This window comes from Sinocyclocheilus grahami, unplaced genomic scaffold (assembly GCF_001515645.1).
Source record: "Sinocyclocheilus grahami isolate Dianchi unplaced genomic scaffold, SAMN03320097.WGS_v1.1 scaffold776.1, whole genome shotgun sequence".
Lineage (NCBI taxonomy): Eukaryota > Metazoa > Chordata > Actinopteri > Cypriniformes > Cyprinidae > Sinocyclocheilus > Sinocyclocheilus grahami.
The window spans coordinates 314,130-336,626 of record NW_015505955.1 but is presented as its reverse complement, the minus strand read 5'-3'; the positions used below and the strand labels follow the sequence as shown (position 1 = coordinate 336,626).

The 22,497-nt window shown below is 36.1% G+C and overlaps 1 protein-coding gene across 2 annotated transcripts in view; it reads left to right on the top strand.

Annotated features, from left to right (window-relative positions):
* LOC107561516 (rap1 GTPase-GDP dissociation stimulator 1-like) overlaps positions 1 to 22,497 on the top strand; it is a 67,066-nt gene that overhangs the window by 4,049 nt on the left and 40,520 nt on the right. For both annotated transcript variants that reach the window (XM_016245971.1, XM_016245972.1), the window contains exons 2-4: positions 1,723 to 1,833; positions 8,929 to 9,051; positions 16,054 to 16,179. In XM_016245971.1, the coding sequence (XP_016101457.1) occupies positions 1,723 to 1,833; positions 8,929 to 9,051; positions 16,054 to 16,179 (360 nt within the window). The remainder of the gene's footprint in view (positions 1 to 1,722; positions 1,834 to 8,928; positions 9,052 to 16,053; positions 16,180 to 22,497) is intronic.

The following is a 22,497-nucleotide window of genomic DNA, read 5'->3' as shown; positions in this document are numbered from 1 at the left end:
CAGTTTTTAAAAATTATTTTAACATATGAAACATTTTAAGTAATTTGAGCTGTTTTTAACTATTGAGCTTTTTTTGGTATCCAAACGAACACAAAGAAGACAACCATCTTGTGTAGAAAATTGCACGAAATATTTTTTTATTTTTTGCAGAAAACACCTTTTTGTTTGATTTTATTTTTAATGAAACTTGGAGCTGGTTTAATTAGTATTTTTGTATACGATAGTAGTTATGCTTTATGCAGGAGTATGATGTAGTTAATTTGCAGCTGAAAGTTCTTGGGAATTTGTGCTTTTATTTCTTTTTTCTAGACTAAATATAAAGTAGACGGCTGATTTGACGATAGATCTGACTCATTGTCTCTGTTGGCCTTTATCTCGACGTGATTTGTTGGAGTCTGTTAATGGAACGAAGGCTTCATTGGCTTTAACCATCCCCAGAGTGACAAGTATATTCGAGAATCACCATTCACACTTTAATTGGCTTCTTTCTGCCCTTGTCATATTAGTTGAGAGCTCTTCTACCTATTAAAAGAGCTTCCAATCATGACAGATGTTTCTGTGAATCAAACAGTAGAGCATGGCACCTGCAAGCACCAAGGTCATGGGTCAAGTTCCCAGATAATGCATGAAAACTTTGGATTAAAGCATCAGCAAAATGAGTGTAGTATGATGAGTTATGGGACCCGAGATCTGGACTCGACCCTGTTAATCTAAGTGCTTAGTGCTTACTGTCAACCCTTGCACTGGCTTAATGAAGTTAAGGCAAAAAGGCAATAACTTGGGTTTGTCTTACAGATTGTAAGACAAACTTTTTTATTAGTAATTTTGTATAGTCGTCAAATTAACGCTGTAAAGCATGAAATAACTCTGAAAAAAATCACATTTTTAAAAAACAGAACAGTTTATTGAACTATTAGACAAAACATTGAAAAAAAATCTAGAAAAAAGTTTGCATATGTTTTTTATTGAGTATCATATTTGATACATAAGGGTTTTATGGCTCATATATATAGTATGATATAAGAGAATATGGAGCTCATACTTGGAGGAAAAAAACATATATATATATTTTTATTTAGAGGCCCAAACTGAGCAAAATTATGGAATAAGGTGCAGTTTTTGATATTAATATGGCCATAAATGAAGAAGAAATTATGATAGCTTGTTGAGTAAATCAAATGCATGTAAATATAATGTCACTATACTCAAAAGCTGCTTTAAACACAAAGGATGGTCACACCAAATGTTGATTTAATTGAGTTAATAGAAGTTAATTGATAAAGAAAATCTATTTACGACATTATTTTTGACAGCATCCTCATTTGACAGCATTTTTTCACAAGTGCCTAAAACTTTTTACAGTACTGTAGCTTTGCAGGGAGGTTTCTTGAAGCGTATTGGAGACGCTGCCACAGTTCTTCTGGATTTAGTCTGTCTCAGTTTGTTCTGTGTCTTCGTGTCATTCAATGCAATACAATGGTGATAGAGAGATGAACAAATAAATGTTCCTCAAAAGACTGATGTTTTATATCTGATACTCACAACAGAATTAATTTATTTTATTTTTTTAGAAAATTATGTTATTAGTTGTATATAATATAATTGATTTGGGCTCCTTTAGAACACCGTGCCTTATAAAAATATGTGTTTTGTCGTTTCATGATTTTGTGCAATTGTAAACTATTGAAGAGATAAAGCTGTCCATTATTTCTCGTCCATCAGCGGATAACCTGAGCGAAGCCCTGAAGACTCTGAAGCTCTCGTCGGCAGACAGCACTTCAGACAGTGTCGAGGGCTGCTTGGACTGCTTGCTCAAAGCTTTGGCCCACAATAGTAAGTCTGCATTCTTTTCAATTCAATTGTCATTTTGCATTTAAGTCTTTTATATAGCTGTTAATTTTCCTCATTCCTTACAGCATCAGCTGAAATAAAGAATGATTGAAAAGGGCAGGAACCTTGACTTAAGGACAGCTTAGGCCTCTTATGTTTTATATTCAGATTATTCAAGGATGCAGGATTGAACTAAATCCATTTTGTTGTTAAAAACCTTGCAGCTATTTTTTATCCTGCAGGAAAAATGTAGCTAACTGAAACCGTGATTAAAAATAAAATAAATGGAAAGCGTCAGTTAAAATGCAAATAAATTATCAAGCTTATTGTTTCACTAATGACGTTTTCAGGATGCTGCAGTATTACTTGAATTCTGCCCATCTTATTCTTGCCAAAAAATGCCCATTTAGACCGGAAAAGACTGTCTGATTAAGTTTTATGTATCATTTAGTGGTGAGATTAGAGATCATTTTGAGAAAAAAGAAAAATAAATAATTATATATAGAAAAGAAGTGAGTAGACTTTGTGATCTGTATTTCTGTCTGTCCAAAAGTAATAAACATCACTACATAAACACAACTCGGAAAACAAATGAGAAAATATGGTTCTGCTTGTGGATGTCTAGTTTATTTAAAAGATTGTAAGTTCAGTCCTTAGTTCTGCTTATTGTATCAACCTTGTAAATCAGTGTTATTTTAGTATTATTATATACTGTTATAGTATTCATTAACATTTTAAATTAATTTTAATTTTAGTATACGTTTTAATATTTTTTAAGTGCTGTTGTCATTTTTATTAGTTTTTTTATATTTTTCTTTAATTCTATTCTATTTAATTTCAACTTTTATTTCAGTTAATTGCCAAGGCAACATTTTACATTTTCTTTTAAGTTTTTAAAATATAATGTTTATATTTTATTTTATTTTATTTCAGCTATATTTTAGTTAACAATTTTTTTTTTGTCTTAGTTAACAATAACAAAACTATTGTAAATATGACTTTGTTACCAGGCGGATAAGAACCTGTTCCTAGTTTTGCTGTGCTTTAAATTGTATTAGTTTCAGCAGCTAGTTACTGCTCTTTATATGTGGTTGTGTAAAACCTCACCACAAACCAACATCAGTGTTAACATCAGTTTTACTTGTTGAGAGACTTGAAGGGTTAGTTCATCCAAAAATGAAAATTAGGCTGTTTTTTACTCACCCCCGATGCATCCTAGGTGTATATGACTTTCTTCTTTCAGACGAATCCAGTCGGAGTTATATTAAAAAATTGTCTTTGATCTTTCAAGCTCTATTGTTGCACTCAGCGGGTGTTGCAGTGCTTCGGTTCAAAAGACCTGAAATAAAAAGCACCCTTCCATAAAAAAAAGTGTCTCACACAGCTCCGGGGGGTGAACAAAGGCCTCCTGTAGCGAATTGATGCGTTTTTGTAAGAAAAATATCCATATTCAAAACGTAATAATCACTTGAATCTAGCTTGCGCTCACTGTTGTAAACGGAAGCAGTTCCGGGGGAATGACGTATGAGGTCAGCTTTGCGCGTGCAACGCTCAGAAGTGACGCACGCGGAGAGATCAAAACAAAACAATGGTCACTAATTAGAAGTACAAAACGAGGATTTGTAAAGAAGAATGTCGGAGGATTTCGATATAAGCCAAGAGGAGACTTGTTTTCCTTTGCTAAAGTAAGGAAACTTTGCTTCTTTTGATCCTGTAAACAAACGTTGGTTTTCACGAGACTCACCGGCGCATGTGCAACGCTGACCTCATACGTCATTCCACTGGAACTGTTTCTGTGTACAACTGCTGGCGCAAGCTAGATTAAAGTGATTATTACGTTTTGAATATGGATATTTTTCTTACAAAAACACATCGATTCGCTACAGGAGTCCTTTGTTCACCCCCCGGAGCCGTGTGAGACACTTTTTTTTATGGAAAGGTGCTTTTTATTTCACGTCTTTTGAACCGAAGCACTGCAACACCCGCTGAGTACAACGATAGAGCTTGAAAGATCAAAGACAATTTTTAATATAACTCCGACTGGATTCGTCTGAAAGAAGAAAGTCACCTAGGATGCATCGGGGGTGAGTAAAAAAACGGCCTAATTTTCATTTTCGGGTGAACTAACCCTTTAATAGGTATTCTTGTGTAGATGCATTAATTCCAAAGATTAGTGTCTAAAATCAAAATCTATCCCACCATGTAGCTGCTGCACAGATGTCACTTAGAGGGACATCTTTTAGTGCCGCACAAGACGTTGTAATGCTTCTTGTTGAATGACATCTCACTCCCGATGGCAATGGACTACCACTAGACTTGTAAGCATGGGTGATAACCTCCACTACCCAATGTGACAATCTCTGCTTTGAGAGGGGCTGACCTTTTCTCTGCCCCCCAAAGCAGAGAAAAAGCTGGTCTGATTGCCGAAAATCTTGTGTGGCCCTGAGGTAGCCACGGAGAGCCCTTACCAGGCACAAAAGTCTGCATCCACTTCCTTCTTGTGAATCCAACCTTGGAGGATTAAATACTGCCAGCTCAACTGCCTGATTTCTAAACAGGGCAGGGAGCCTCTTGGGGAGAAATGCTGGGTTTGGCCACAACTTCACTACCGAACCATCTGCATTCCAGCGTGGAGCTCACTCACTCGTTTAGCTGAAGTAATGGCCAAGAAAAAAGCTGTCTTCAATGAGAGCCACTTCAAGTCACTGTGCTCAAAAGGTTCGAATGGAGGTAATGTAAGAGACTTCAAGACAAGGCTCAGGTCCCATGAGGGTACCCGAATGATCTGAGGGGGGCGCAGTCGCTGCGCAATCCTACACCAATCAGAGAAGAACTTCCACCTATAAGCATAAGCACTCCTGGGGAAAGGTGCTCTAGAATTCAAGTGTTCTGTACATCCTGATCACAGACTCTCAAAAGTGGTTCTGGCCCTTCAGAGGCCAAACACAGAGCTGTAGGCAGTCTGGATTCGTGTGCCATATCTGACCTCCCAACTGGTGGAGGAGATCCATCCTCCTGGGAAGGCTCCAGGGCATGGCTCTGATACTCGCAAACCGAGGGAAGGCCCAGGTCAACAGCTCATGTGATACATGAAGAGACTGGCTGGATTTCGTTTCCCCTTGATGGTTGATGTGATAAATCACTGATGTATTGTCTGTCCTGACAAGAACATGCCTGCCTTCCAGATTCAGTGCAAAGTGCTTCAGTGCCAGTAGCACTGCTCGTAGTTCCCCTCTTTGCCAGGAAACCTGTTGCCCTCTGACCGCTCTGTGTTGCCAGACTGCTCCCCAGCCGGTAAAAGAAGCATCGGTCTGGCTAGCTCCCGCCGAGAGGGAATCCTGCCCAGAGCAAGCCCTTTGGTCAGATATGACCTCCTCCTCCTCCTCCATAGTTTCAGCGTGAGAAGGCATTGTTGTGTAACTTTGATCAACTTGTTCCTGTGCCCACTGGGATTCAGATGAAAACTGTTCACCCATCTCTGGAAGGGACAAAGTGAAAGAAGACCCAATGGTATTACCGTAGCTGCTGCTGCCAGCATACCCATGAGTCTGAGAAAATACCTGAATGTTAGCCTGGCCTGCGCTTGAAACTGCTGGAGGAGCCACAGAATACTGTTCACCCGCTGTTCTGATGGCAAAGCTATCATTAATTGTGAGTCCAGGATAACACCTATGAACTGCCGGGCAATATGGGAGAGCAGCTGTGTGATTTCCACCACAGAGTGAGAGCAAAGCAGCCAGTCGTACAGGTACGGAAGTACCTGAAGCCCTTTGGCCTGTGTTGGAGCCAATGCTGCTGCCATACACCTGGTGAAGACTCGTGGGGATAGAGAAAGACCGAATAGAAGTACTCAGAACTAATAAGACTTGATCCTGGAATGCAAAGCAGGCCTGTGCTGTGGAGCAATTGGAACATGGAAGTAAGCATCCTTTAAGTCCATTGTGGTGAACCAGTGCTGATGCCTGACTGCGTGGAGAACATCGGTCATGCGCAACATGTGAAATGGAAGTATCTTCAGAAACTTGTTGAGGGAGCGAAGGTCGAGTATAGGCCTTACCCCGCCATCTTTTTTTGGAATTATGAAGTATATTGAGTAGAAACCACCGAGCCGTTCTGACCACTTTACTGGTTCGATGGCACCCTTTTCTAAGAGTTGTTTTATTTCTTGCTTTAAGGAATTTGCATTGTTGGGGTCTGAAACTGTGAAATCTTGACCCCTTTGAAATGCTGAGGCTGGCTCCTATGAATATCAGCTGGACCTGCAATTCATGGCTTCCAGGGGGCTGTCTTTAGTGTAAGTGAGATGGTGGAACTCTCCTCAGGTCTGCAAACTGCTGTCTGGTCTGATTCGCCTGGACACTGCGCTCTAGTGTCTGTTGTGCAGCTGAGCCAAAGAGTTGTCCGGGGACTACCGGAAGGCCCCTCAGTGATTTCCTACAGGCCTCAGACAGGAGTGATTGTGCAAGCCAGACTTGACAGCGTGCCTGTGTGAGTGTTGACATAAGCCTACCCAATTCTCTTGTCATGAATGCTATTTACTGTAACGTAGCATCACTTAAGTCCTGGGTTGTAGCATCACTTCCAGAATACTGAAGAGACTGGGACAATGCCAACATAAGATGGGAGAGAGAATTGTGCCAATGCGAAACACTTTTGCAACTCATAGATAAAATCTTTAGATGGTGGAATGGTAAGAAGAGATGGTTGAACCGAACCTCTGAAAAAAGCACTAGTAGAGGCTGCTGCTGCCGGGGTTGTATCAAGACCTAGGCGAGCCAATGCAGCCCAAAGAGCCTGCTTCACCACTTCGTGCTCTGACTGTGGACATTCCACAGATCCCCGATCAGTATCCTGGGATTCCTCATAAGAGACCTGGGACTGAATCTCTGATGTAACCTCCCTTTCTTCATCCTCATAGAACTGACTGTGAGAAGCAGTCACAGACATGACATCCTCCTCATAAATGGGGGACTCCAAAGTTAGAGCTTCAACTGAAAGAAACTCGTTTCTCAGATGTTTGCAAATTCATAAACAAGGACTTAATCTGAGCAAACTCAGCAGTCAACACATCCACCTTCTTAGCTAAGGGATCTTCCTTAGATCGTTTACCAGCTGAAGTACACGTTGCTTCAGCACTCCAAAGTTAGAGCTTCAACTGAAAGAAACTCGTTTCTCAGATGTTTGCAAATTCATAAACAAGGACTTAATCTGAGCAAACTCAGCAGTCAACACATCCACCTTCTTAGTTAAGGGATCTTCCTTAGATCGTTTACCAGCTGAAGTACACGTTGCTTCAGTATGTTTACGTTTAGCTGTCGATTTACGTGGTGGTGGTGTTGGTGTTGGTAGCGACTCAGCCAAGAGTCCTTCCACCAAAGCTATCCTTGAAGTCTCTCTCCCAAGACAAAACTCTGCAGTTCATGCAAGCATCCTGGTCCAAGCCTAAACAGGAAGGCCAGCAGTCGTGCCCATCATCCTTCTGCAGAGTGGCAATGCACAATGTGCAGGCATGAGATACTTTTTCCACCCTAGCCTGGATAAAATTCCTGTAAGCCGAGCGAAAACACTCTGACTATCACTATATTCATTAAAGCCTTTTCACCGGACTAGTTCAGATATATATCTGAATAACAATCTGTGTGTAAATAAATATGTATGTATCCTTGATGTTAAACATTTACAATGTACACACCTAATACATGAATGCAAACTAAGCCTACACGCATTCAGCAGAGCATTTAGTAGAATCGCCAATAGATACACACAGATCAGCACCCACTCTTAATGCGGTCTCTTACAGCTGTGAGATACTGCAGTACTATCCGACAGCACCACAGAGCGAAAACACTCTATCTAGCCACCAAACAATGCCGGGGAAAACGAACCCTGAGCATAAATGTACCAAACTCACCACATTATTCTGATGAATTCAACTGAATCCGATGCAGCCTCTGGAGAACACCAACACCTGATTTGTTGCGAAGCTAAAAAATGGATTCCAAGTGTCTTCCTTTAATATTCTTCGACCTGTAATACATGCACGCAAGAAGATTATAGGGACAGTCTGCAGGAAATCACGGGGTTAAATAAGGAGGACCCCAAGTCATCCTAGTCACGAGGGACTTTGTTTGTATTAGACTCGTCCTGTGCACCTCCGGTCAGAAAGAATGAAATAGAACAAACTGTGCTTTAAGGTTTTATTTATGCAAGTCTCAATCAGTTAACAGCCTACTACAGAAATTAATAATCAAATGTAAAATAAAATGGCATAGTCTTCACTGTAAGAATTAAACTTTCCTTGTTTCTTATGAAAGCTACAAAAGTCCTTCACCCAAGAGCAGTGTGGGATTTTGAATTTGTCTTTTGTTGTTTGATTAATATTAAGCGCAGAGTCGCAGCAGGAATATTACCCGCTGTCACTTTAAGAGCAGTACAGATCCAATTTACTGTTCCACGCGTATTTTCATTCTCAACTGTTTACATTCATTTATTACATGACCGATGAAGGTATACATGAATAATCACTAAGCGCGGCATTTTAACACATTTTTGCATGTATTTGACCATTTAGGTGCACATCTTGAGCTAAAAGATGACTTTACATGTCCGTGTTCTGCTCCGTCTCTAAACGCATATAAAGTTATCTTTCTGAGGAGCAGCGCAAGTTCTCTTTCACGCTTTTAAAAACATGAATAAATCTAATACTAAATCAAGCACGACCCATTTTGCAAAAGTCACGTTACATGATTTTACTGATTTGCACGTGAAATTGGGCTTTTATGGAGGAATGAAAGCGTAGCGCTGGAAAAGGTGCAGAATGGGGCGCAATAATCGTTTTATCTAGATTATTGTATTTTCATAACCGTTGGAGGGCAAAACCGAAACTGTTATTCGATTAAGTTTCAATTGTTCACAGGTTCAATATGGACCTGTCAGACCAAAATCACCATATCTAGACTAGATGTCATGTGTTTTATTTCAATGATGCTTCACTTCCTGGGTCACTGCTTGTGGACTGAATCTGAAACCTTTGTGTTTGCAGGTCAGATCCTTTCTGATAATCATGTAATTTACTGATGTTCCTCGCTCTGTTTTCAGATGTTGATACCAGTGGAAAGATCCAGGAGATGGGTGTTCTTGCCATGATACCCACTCTTCTGTCTGCGCAGAACTCGTGTACACCAAAAGTAGCCAAACTCATTGCAGAGGTGGCCAAAAATGGTAAGTGCTCCTGCGTCGCCAGTTGTTGCTTCCTACATCATTTTGGACTTACTGACACCTAGTGGTGTGGATGCAGCTTCACGCAAAAGTCAACAATGGCATAAACCAGCCTATGCTGACAAGGAGATCCTCATATTTACAACACAATACAGTCCAAACCATTGTCACTTCCCATTGCCACCACGGGTCGGACAGTTTGCAGATCGGGTCCTTGTCTTCACCCAGGGTTTAAATGTCGGTATCCTTGTCAGTGGGCAAATATTTTCATTATTATTATTATTGATATTATTATTATTATTGGGAAGAGGATGAGGGGGAGGAGGAAGGAAAGTGAAAATACTTCACAAAGAAATGAATAATCTCAACATCCACAATACTCAACACTCCCAACCTATATATAAATGTGAGCTCTTTCAATTCGATAATCCAGCTCTCCAGTGAAGCTAATTGAAAAGCCCTGCTATAATAGTATCCCAATGATAATAAAATAACACTGGGCCCGTGTTATGCCGTTTATTTAGGCTACTGATATAACTGAAATCTACATTTTGCGCGTTCATGATTTGTTTTCCTTTTTTTCCCCTCAAAAGTACTGTTCAGTTCTTCAGAGATACATTTTTGTAATGGAAAAAAAAAAACCCTGAGTGAATCTTTAAGAAAGATTTAGGTAATAAAAATAACTGCCATTGTAATAATCAGTCTCTTCGTTTTTGTGAGTTCAGAGCCTTAATATACTGCCTTTATTTCACTAGCCTTAGTACAGCTCTATATTATCATTCCTAATAGAAACCTGTTTTAAAATAATAAAATAAACCTGTTTTGCCACTCAGGTCTGTTTGTTCGTCTCTGCTATTCTCTGCTTCTTCTCCCCCAGTTTCACTGACGCTGCAGTCAAGTCTGTGGCCGTTCAAGCATGCATGTCTTTATTACTGCTATTGACATGTAAGCTATAAGATCAGCGCGGCAGAACCATTCGATCTCAAAACAGACAAACCGATTAAAATTGAGTTGACTCCTAAACACACCGCACTACGCGTGATGCAGTCCTGAGATAACTGCAGTAAGCACTTTTAATTTACTACTCTTGATAAAATTTCATTTTTCTGCATCTAACAATTGTTTTGAAAGTAAGTGTCAATTATTGCTTTAATTTATCAATTAAATAGCTAAAAAAATTAAATAATATGTGAATGTATGCTGTACAGAAAATGAATTTGAAATATAAATGCGTTATTAATATTAATATTATATATGAATACTAGTGCTGTCAAACGATTAATCGCGATTAATCGCATCCAAAATAAAAGTTTTTGTTTACATAGTATATGTGTGTGTACTGTGTATATTTATTATGCATATATAAATACACACATGCATGTATATATTTAAGAAAATTGTTACGTTTATATATTTAATATATATAATCTATATTATATTTATAATTTAAATTATATGAATATAAATATATACATGTAAATGTTTTCAAAATATATACTGTATGTGTGTGTATTTATATATACATAATAAATATACACAGTACACACACATATACTATGTAAACAAAAACTTTTATTTTGGATGCGATTAATCGCGATTAATCGTTTGACAGCACTAATTCATATTAATTGCATGTAGGTTTTTTCGTTAAAAATATGCATTACTTACATTACATGATTTAAATATAAAAGTCATCATTTTTATTAGCGGTTTTATTACACTGCCTGTAAAATATTTTAAATATGTGAAGATTTTAAAGGGATAATTCACCCAAAAATGAAAATTCAGTCATCGTTTACTCACCCTCGTGTCGTTTCAAACCTGTAAGACTTTCGTTCATATTCAAAACACAAATGAAGACATTTCTAATATTCTGTCCACCCATTAAAAGTCTAGGTAATTAACATTTTCAAGCTTCAAAAAGTACATAAAGGCATCATAATAATAATCCATATGAATCGAGTGCTTTAACCCAAGTCTTCCGAAGAAAAACAACCGTTTCATACGAGCAACAGATGTAATTTGTCATTAATGTGATTAGTGCTGTCAAACAATTAATTGCGATTAATTGCATCCAAAATAAAAGTTTTTGTTTGCATATGTATGTACTGTGTATATTTACTTTGTATGTATAAATTCACACACATGCATATATTTAAGAAAAATGTTATGTTCATATATTAAATACATTTATATATAACAAATTATGACTATAAATATATACATGTAAATATTTTCAAAACATACTGTATGTGTGTATTTATATATATATATATATATATATATATATATATATACTTAATAAATGTACACAATACACACACGCACATATTATGTAAACAGAAACTTTTATTTTGGATGCGATTAATTGTGATTAATCGTTTGACAGCACTAAATGTGATCAAATATTGTAAATGTGTTTGAGATTCAATTCTTTATATTTATATAATATCATAATATTTATAATATTTCACATGTATTTTGCTTTTATGAGTGTACCATTTGCCAGTTTTGACTGTTTTTGGCAACATTATTCTCCGTGGATGTCTATCTTTTCAAAATCCAATCACAGATGTGATGTTAACAGGGTTGAATAACAGCTTGGCAGACTAAACTAGTGTACAGGAGAGCTTTCTGTGTGGAGCTGAGAATCTAGTTTTCCTTTTTGCTTTGTAGACGTAATTTCAGTCGGTTTTTGAACTCTGTTTGACAGAACCAGTCATTCGCCGTCAGATAAGTTACCTTGTTTATGCAACAGCAAATCAGCAATTCAATTTATTGTGCGAACACATTCTGTGTTCTTTGCTCAGCTTAATTAGTCTCTCTGATCACAGTTTTTTAAGTACTAAATATTTAAAAATATATCAATAAATAAATAATTGTTATTTTTTAAATTTGATTTAATTAACTTTATTAAATATTTGCAAGGCTCTGGTATTTACCAGCCTGGTTTACATTACGCAGGCGCAACCTGCAGTCTTGCAGAGTCAGTGTGCTTCTTCACCTAAAGCTTTTAGTCTAATTACACAAGTGTTTAGAGCACACTTCAGACAGATAGAGCTGGGGTTTGGAAGTGTATGGAGAGTGCCTGAGATAAAAAGGTTAAAATAATGAATGGCCTTTTAGCAGTTTGCTAGGTAGCTAATGACAGTGGCCTGGTGGTGTGCCAGATCTCTGGCAGCTCCTGCTGGCATTCGGCTGTCAGCGTTCCTCGGGGAACATCTGCGTTTCATCTGCAACGTCTCCAGCACTTTCTAACAGGAGCAGGATGCATTTTAGGATTTCAGTGATGCATTTGCTACAGTACGGTATACTGCGCTGTTACTATGGTGCATTGATTATGGTAGTTCCTTAGCACCTGTGTTGTTGTTGTTGTTAACTAAAATTATTAAAAATGGTTAAATAAATATATACAATTTTATTTTATTTTAAATGTAATTATATTAATACTAAATATATTAATTGAATTAAAGCTGAAATAAAATCTACATATTAAGTGAAACACTTGAACTTGTGCACTAAACCTTCCATAAGAAGCCATTATTTACATCATTTCTCTGGAAATTCAATAATTTACAAACATTTAAACATTCAAAATATTAAATATTTTTTGTTTAGTTCAATTTTTTGAAAACGTGACTGATGCTGCTTGTCAGTGTTGTTAATGTTGACTAAAATGAAAACGTTTATTTATTTACGCTAATTCAAATAAATCTGAAATAAATAAATATATAAATAGTAGATTCAAAAAATGACATTTAAAATCTTAAATGTTGCATTGGCAGCTAACTGAAACCAATATACATTTAAGTTGAAGTACTAAAATTACTCAAATTAAAACTGAAATAAAAATAAAATAAAACTAAAAATAAATATTTAAAAGCTAATAAAAATGACAAATGCACAAAACGGAATTACTAGAACTTATACCAAATTAAAAAGAAAACTGAAAATATAAAAATAGAAGCTAATTTAAAAATATTAGGATACCAAAATAGTAGTAAATAACATGATACAGTTTACTAAATGATTATTACATTCATATACCATGGTAACCTAAAAGAGAACTGAGGTATTACAATCTAAAACATGGTAATACCTCGGTACCATTTACATCAAAATATCTAGTCATCAATTCTAAAAGAATACAAACAAATTGCTACTTGGATGGAATAAGAATTAAGATAAATAGTCTCTCATCGATGACAGTAGCTCATTGGAAAAGGATGTAAAATGCCCTTGATTTTGTTTGCATAATAAATGCTGCTGCCTGCCAGCTGCAATCACTAATAAAACATTGTTCCATGTTTTTTTCTATATTGTCATAAATATCGTTATCGCAAATATTCTTGAAATATTGTGATAGAATTTTGAGGCTATATCGCCCACCCGTAGTATTTCCATTTGCAATCTTGTACATTCAAGGATGTTTTGTGGAGTCATGATTTAGACGTGCATAAAGAGCACTAGTTGACTCTACCACACATATATACTGATTTTAAAGGATAAGTTCACTTTTAGAATAAAAAATTCCTGATAATTTACTCACCCCCATGTCATCCAAGATGTTCATGTCTTTCTTTCTTCAGTCGCAAAAAAAAAAAGTTTTTTGAGGAAAACATTCCAGGATTTTTCTCCATATAGTGGACTTCAATGGTGGCCAAAGATTTGAAAGTCCAAATGCAGCTTCAAAGGCCTCTACACGTTCCCATCCGAGGAATAAGGGTCTTATCTAAAACAGCTAAAACCAGCCTAAGCTGGTTGCCTGGTCTTAGCTGGTCAGCAGGCTGGTTTTAGAGGGGTTTTGGCCACTTAAAACCAGCTACTTCCAGCTTAAACCAGCTAAGACCAGCCAACCAGCTTAGGCTGGTTTTTTTCACCAGGGTATAGCGAAACGATCGGTCATTTTCTTAAAAATTTTTTATATTTATCCACTCTTTAACCACAAATGCTCATTAGCTCTGTGATGCGCATGCATGTCTGTATTAGGTGATGTTGGAAAGGTCACGCGTCACGCGTAGACGACCTAGTGTTTACAAAGCGAACATGCAAAAACAAAGTAATCGCCCTTTACAAAAAAGGTAAAACAGCGATGTCAGATGATTTTAAAGTTGGAGGAGAAAATGAGATGGAGTTTTTAACCGAAGTACAAAGACGAAGAACTAACAGCGCATGACCTTTATAACAGGATTGCGTGATGTGTGAAGACGCGTATCACAGAGCTAGAGCAAGCCGAGCATTTGTGGTTAAAAAGTGGATAAATATATATTTTTTTTTCAGAAAAGGACTGATCGTTTCGCTAGATAAGACCCTTATTGCTCGGCTGGGATCGTGTAGAGGCCTTTGAAGCTGCATTGAAACTGCATTTTGGAAGTTCAAATTGCTGGCCACCATTGAAGTCCACTATATGGAGAAAAATCCTGGAATGTTTTCCTCAAAAAACTTAATTTCTTTGCGACTGAAGAAAGCAAGACATGAACATCTTGGATGACATGGGGGTGAGTAAATTACAGTGTTGGGAAGTAACTAGTTACATGTAACTAAATTACGTAATTTAATTACAAAATAAATGTAATTGTAATCAGTTACAGTTACTGAGAAATAAATGTGTAGTTAAATTACAGTTACTTATGATTGATTTCTTTCATAAATCTTTCATAAATTGCAGTGAATGCTCTAGTATATCAGACGCCAATGTTTCAGTTTAGGACACAGAATAGGACACGTGCTTATTCGATAACTGTTTTATTTCCTATTTCAAAGTAATCGCCCTTTACAAAAAAGGTAAAACAGCGATGTCAGATGATTTTAAAGTTGGAGGAGAAAATGAGATGGAGTTTTTAACCGAAGTACAAAGACGAAGAACTAACAGCGCATGACCTTTATAACAGGATTGCGTGATGTGTGAAGACGCGTATCACAGAGCTAGAGCAAGCCGAGCATTTGTGGTTAAAAAGTGGATAAATATATATTTTTTTTTCAGAAAAGGACTGATCGTTTCGCTAGATAAGACCCTTATTGCTCGGCTGGGATCGTGTAGAGGCCTTTGAAGCTGCTCTGAAACTGCATTTTGGAAGTTCAAATCGCTGGCCACCATTGAAGTCCACTATATGGAGAAAAATCCTGGAATGTTTTCCTCAAAAAACTTAATTTCTTTGCGACTGAAGAAAGCAAGACATGAACATCTTGGATGACATGGGGGTGAGTAAATTACAGTGTTGGGAAGTAACTAGTTACATGTAACTAAATTACGTAATTTAATTACAAAATAAATGTAATTGTAATCAGTTACAGTTACTGAGAAATAAATGTGTAGTTAAATTACAGTTACTTATGATTGATTTCTTTCATAAATCTTTCATAAATTGCAGTGAATGCTCTAATATATCAGACACCAATGTTTCAGTTTAGGACACAGAATAGGACACGTGCTTATTCGATAACTGTTTTATTTCCTATTTGGATATATATATATATATATATACACAAATAGGTAATGTATATACAATTTATATATATTTTTTTTTCCAAAAACAGTATCATAGCTACTAAACTATTTCTTGTTATGGTTTTAAATCTGTATTTAACCTCAGAATGATCTCAAAGTAAGTCTGATTTTGTGGTGGCTGTGCTTTAAAATTAAATTATTATAATCTTAATTCAAGGGATAAAGGATTTGGAAAGTGATAGTAATCAGTGTTGAATACTACTGTAAGGTTAACCCTGCCTGATTTTAGTTGTTTGAAAATGATTAACAGTTGAAAACATTAGAAATTTTGAAAAGTAATCAAATGTAATCAGTTACATTAATAAAGCAATTTAAATAGTTACACTGCTTATTACATTTTAGATAGGGTAACTTGTAATCTGTATCCTACTACATCTCCAAAGTAACCTTCCCAACACTGGCAAATTATCAGCAGGTTTTTATTCTGGAAGTGAACTTGTGCTTCAAGTCAGTCAGTGTTTATCTGATTGAGCTGAAATGGTTGCGTTTCTCTGCAGAATTCATGAGGAGCCCGTGTGTGGAAGCAGGACTCATTCCTCCTCTGGTTCAGCTGCTAAACTGTAAGGACCAGGAAATACTGCTCCAGACGGGACGAGCCCTCGGCAACATCTGCTACGACAGCCGTAAGTGCCCATTATCGCTCCCTCAGCCTTTTTCCGGCCCCGCCGCATCTACTGTGAGGTATCTCTGAGTGTCTGGGATGATCTGAAGGGGAGCTGCTGCTACAGTTGTCTGAGTGAGTGACATGAGGAGGGCAGAGCAACTGATAGCTGAGCGAGAAGATGTCTAGCTAAACTTTTCCTGCACGTTTTCATTTCACACATGGTTTCCAAAGGTAATTGTACAAGAGCTTATACCATTGCTGAATTCTTGAATCTGATTGGTTGATGTCCCAATAGTGTTGGGCGATATGCTCAATTCACGATATTATCATGTATTATTATTATCGTGCTAATTTATTTAATTAATTAGTTTCATAGCCGGGAAGTGAACCAACTCCAGCGTAAGGCTAAAAGCGGCCTAATGTTTTTAATATGACTGAATTTGTATTTAACATGATTCAATAGAAACATTGTAAGTTACTAATCATAAGGCTTACATTTCCTCAGTTATTCAAAAAGCAGCTACAGAAAACGAGCAACGAACCAAAGACCATCATCACAAGTTCAGTCTAGCACGAGTTTATGCACTTCATGCACATTTTATGATATTATGCACATATTATGCACATTGCTGTTCGTGATGAGAGAATTTGCGAGAGAGCAGTGAACAACATTTTCAGCGATGACTCATCTGAACGCATCTGATTGGCCGCTGCATTCATAAGCTTAACATAATCGTGTGTGATTGGTTATAACGCACAACACTGTAAAAAAACATGGAAAAAGAAATATGATGGAACAAATAAGCCCTAATATTAATTAGATAGTAATACTAGCCTAATAATAATCGTCAAAGGCATCAGCCACAGGCAATATCTCTAACTATCGTCGATACACAATACTATCGGCACACTACGTCCCAACGTGAATGTGGTGGAAGAGGAATAATTTGACTCTAGATTATTGAATTCATGCACACTTTCGCATCAATAATTAACTAGTCCATTGGTAATTATTTTGTACATGAATCATATTGATGACCTAGCAGTGGTTGATTGAAATTATATCACATTTTTTCCCTCCCTTCGTTGTAGAGAGAGTGTACAAATATTTTATGGCTGTAATGTGTTTTGCTTTATTTGCCCGCTCAGGATCGAGTGATTTTGACTGATGGAAAGATGAGGACGCAGCCATTTTTCTGCAGATTTATTGAATTAATCCAGTGACTCCCATCTGCGGCTATTTAAACCTATAAAACATCAATCATATCTTAAAAGTGATTTTTACTCTATTTGTGTTTATATTAGTGTACTACTATGTACTAACATTGACAAATTCACTTTTAATTTGTATATACAATTTAAAATTTACAGTTGAAAAATATTGCTGACTCATACTGCACTGCATAGATTGTTTTTCAATCAAATTCTCTCTAGAGCGAGAATTTCACTCCCCTAACACCTAAACAATTAACAGGCAGCAAATCATGCTTCATTTGTGTGAGCAGGGCCGGATTTACGCATAGGCATTCTAGGCACGTGTCTATGTTTCGCAGCTGAAAAGCTACATGACATTTCTCAGTAGCGAGGTTCTTGAAGCAGTTCAACTTAAAGATTCGCTATTAGTAGATGCTGCTGCTGAGAGACGCACAGACGCAGGTATTCACACGCACTTAATCTCTCTCTTTCGCTCTCTCTCTCTAATAACTGCGTTAGACTGCATTAATAACTGAGTTAGCCTGCATATCAATGGCTCAAGCCTCTGTTATCAGCTCTAAAATGACGTTTTGGAATTTGCAACGGAAGGTTTGGGATGAGGTGCAAAAATAGTTCAACACACACGAGGTTTCAGGACAGAAACATGTTAAATATCTTGAAACAAATCAACTGAACAATTGATGTGTGGTTGTGACTCCAGGCTGTTAAAATTATTAGAGAAATAATGCACTCCCGAAGTGGTTATATGGTCTTTCTCACTTCTCAAACAAATTAAGAACTACATTCGATTTTTATTGACTGAACGCAAGTGCTTATTGCAATAGAAAATACTGTAACGGTTTCACTGATTAAGAAATATTTTTGTTTGCTTGGGTGGTAATATTAGGCCTATTATATTAATAGGGAAGGGGGGCCCAAAATTAGCTTTGCCTATGTCACGAAAAGAGGTAAATCTGGCCCTGCATGCTGTGAGGTAACTATAGCCTGTTGGCTTTAAAAAAAAGGGACGAGCATGTTATAATGCACCACCTAAACTTCATGTTTAATAAAAAATACGTCAAAAATGAGAAAGAAAACTGCAGTTTTATTATGCAGCTGATATAATGAGTCTTCAGCTCATGTGAGTGCGCTCAATATGTTTTACAGTGTACCTTTAAAACAGTTAATTTCTTTATGTATGTATTTATTTATCTGTTTGTTTGTAGCTAATATGTAGGGAAGGCCAATTCCACCACACAGCGAAAAAAAAATCATAATTATGACAAAGTCAAAATTATAAAGTACTAGGTAATAATTTTGACATAAAGGGTCAAAAAGTCTCAAAAATTCCATAAAGTAAAAAAAAAAAAAAAAAAGTCTTAATTGTGACTTAGTATTTTAGATTTGAATTGTCAATTCTGACTTTATCTCATAATTGTGACTTACGGATGACTTAGTATGTCATTAATTTGAATTTTATTTCATAATTATGAAGTTTGAATTTTTATTTCAAATTGGTGACTTGGTATCTCATTTGTTTTTACCTTCTATTTCAAAATTATGACTTACCTCATCTCATTTTGACTTTTTACATCCTAATTGTGACTTAGTTTCAAATCTTATACCATCAACTTTTTATGTCACAATTGTCACAGTCACTTAGTATCTAATTATTTTTTGTCATAATTATGACTTAGTATGTCATACTCTTGACTTTTTGATTTGTAATTTAGTATATCATAATACATTTTTTTTATGTCATACATATGACTTTCTATGTACTATGAAGACTTCAGATAGAGGTATATTTCTACAGCAGTGACAGCACAGACATTAATATTGTAAGATATAAACACAGATTCACAGAAGCCGTACACATCTGTTTCGTTGCAAAACTGAAATGATGAAATAATTATTTAAAAATAATTTTGCTCTTTAATTAGTATTTGAATGTTCTTTAATACTGAAATGTATTACTAGCAGTTAAGTAAAAAGTGATGATAACGGTTCAGTTTCCAAATACTTAGTTGATTTATGTGGCTACTAACAGAGAGACACAAATGGCATTGCATTAGGAGCCCTTGGCAAATGGACACAGATGTGTTTAATGGTGAAGCTGATTGACGGGGCAGCTGAACTTGATCCCGGATGGCTCTGACCCTTTGACAGAGATGACACATGTCATCGTCATGCATTTCACTCAAGGGCTTCGTCGGCTTGCAAACCCCACGTAGTAGCTGTCTTTTTCACTGCACAGCGTCCAAAACCAATCACAGGAGCCAATTTGGGAATCATTCAATGTCTTTGTTTTCAGTATTCAGATCTTTTACTTTGTTTTGTTGCGTCTAAATCACGTTCTCTCTTCTTGTTTTCTGTCTTCTCGATTTGTGTGGTAGAAGGCAGTTGTCGTAGACTCTGCGTGGGCAAGCATCAGTGTAAACAAACCTGAAACAATGTTCATACCAGCTAAGCTGACTCATGTCTGACACACAAACACCGTCATCTGGTCACAGAGCTTACTGGAAAACTTACAGGTTAAGACAGAGTTTTGTTTCTATGACAAGTATGTCTAAAGTGCTGTGTAAGAGACTGAACGTCAGATTCATGATTCACTTTTATTTAGGTAGTCAAAGCATGTTGTAATGCAGGACAGTGAAGATAGGAGACTTGGAAATGGGCTTTTTTTTAAAAGTTTGGCTAGTAAGCAACAACCCTCCCACCACATAGCAAGATGCTAAAAACATCAACAACGTTGTAGTATTGTGGCTTTGGGTTTTGCACAGGCAATCAGCAGTCATATTTTAGTATTATTTATATACTGTTTAATTATTTACTTATTGTTTTAATTTTAGGTGATGTTTTGGTAATTTTATGTGCTTCTCCTTTTTATTAATTTTGTAATATTTCTATTTAGCATTAATTGATTTTTATTTATTTAGTTTTTTTTTTATTTAGTACATCAGCTTAAAATTATTTTGTTTCATTTAGTTTAGTTGCAAATGCTACATTTTCATTTAACTTTGAGTTTTTCATCTAATATTCTGATTTTTTCAGTTCGTTCCTTATGAAGTGAGGCCAGCTCTTCTTCAATCTGTGGGCAGAGGTGTGGACAGACTGTTTACTAGGCATTTCAGGTATGATTTATTTATTTGACCAGTTATGGGCAAACCTATCCTATGAATTACAGAGGTACAGTTACTGTAAAAAAAAAAAAAAAAAAAAAAGTCTTAATTGTGACTTAGTATTTTAGATTTGAATTGTCAATTCTGACTTTATCTCATAATTGTGACTTACGGATGACTTAGTATGTCATTAATTTGAATTTTATTTCATAATTATGAAGTTTGAATTTTTATTTCAAATTGGTGACTTGGTATCTCATTTGTTTTTACCTTCTATTTCAAAATTATGACTTACCTCATCTCATTTTGACTTTTTACATCCTAATTGTGACTTAGTTTCAAATCTTATACCATCAACTTTTTATGTCACAATTGTCACAGTCACTTAGTATCTAATTATTTTTTGTCATAATTATGACTTAGTATGTCATACTCTTGACTTTTTGATTTGTAATTTAGTATATCATAATACATTTTTTTTATGTCATACATATGACTTTCTATGTACTATGAAGACTTCAGATAGAGGTATATTTCTACAGCAGTGACAGCACAGACATTAATATTGTAAGATATAAACACAGATTCACAGAAGCCGTACACATCTGTTTCGTTGCAAAACTGAAATGATGAAATAATTATTTAAAAATAATTTTGCTCTTTAATTAGTATTTGAATGTTCTTTAATACTGAAATGTATTACTAGCAGTTAAGTAAAAAGTGATGATAACGGTTCAGTTTCCAAATACTTAGTTGATTTATGTGGCTACTAACAGAGAGACACAAATGGCATTGCATTAGGAGCCCTTGGCAAATGGACACAGATGTGTTTAATGGTGAAGCTGATTGACGGGGCAGCTGAACTTGATCCCGGATGGCTCTGACCCTTTGACAGAGATGACACATGTCATCGTCATGCATTTCACTCAAGGGCTTCGTCGGCTTGCAAACCCCACGTAGTAGCTGTCTTTTTCACTGCACAGCGTCCAAAACCAATCACAGGAGCCAATTTGGGAATCATTCAATGTCTTTGTTTTCAGTATTCAGATCTTTTACTTTGTTTTGTTGCGTCTAAATCACGTTCTCTCTTCTTGTTTTCTGTCTTCTCGATTTGTGTGGTAGAAGGCAGTTGTCGTAGACTCTGCGTGGGCAAGCATCAGTGTAAACAAACCTGAAACAATGTTCATACCAGCTAAGCTGACTCATGTCTGACACACAAACACCGTCATCTGGTCACAGAGCTTACTGGAAAACTTACAGGTTAAGACAGAGTTTTGTTTCTATGACAAGTATGTCTAAAGTGCTGTGTAAGAGACTGAACGTCAGATTCATGATTCACTTTTATTTAGGTAGTCAAAGCATGTTGTAATGCAGGACAGTGAAGATAGGAGACTTGGAAATGGGCTTTTTTTTAAAAGTTTGGCTAGTAAGCAACAACCCTCCCACCACCTAGCAAGATGCTAAAAACCTCAACAACGGTGTAGTATTGTGGCTTTGGGTTTTGCACAGGCAATCAGCAGTCATATTTTAGTATTATTTATATACTGTTTAATTATTTACTTATTGTTTTAATTTTAGGTGATGTTTTGGTAATTTTATGTGCTTCTCCTTTTTATTAATTTTGTAATATTTCTATTTAGCATTAATTGATTTTTATTTATTTAGTTTTTTTTTATTTTAGTACATCAGCTTAAAATTATTTTGTTTCATTTAGTTAGTTGCAAATGCTACATTTTCATTTAACTTTGAGTTTTTCATCTAATATTCTATTTTTTTTTATTTCCAGCAGCTCACATTTTCTAAAAATTAAATTACTATTATTTTCTTAAAGATATCATAAACCAGCCAGTCAAAAAAGATTAACTGTGCTGAATGTTTACATTTCCAGAATAAATTATGTAAATAATGGCTTCTTGTGGAGGCTTTAATGCATGTTCATGTGTTCATGTACTTTGTGTTATAACCTTCACCAACATATTTTCTTGATGATATTGGTGCTTTTCAAATTATTTTATTGATGT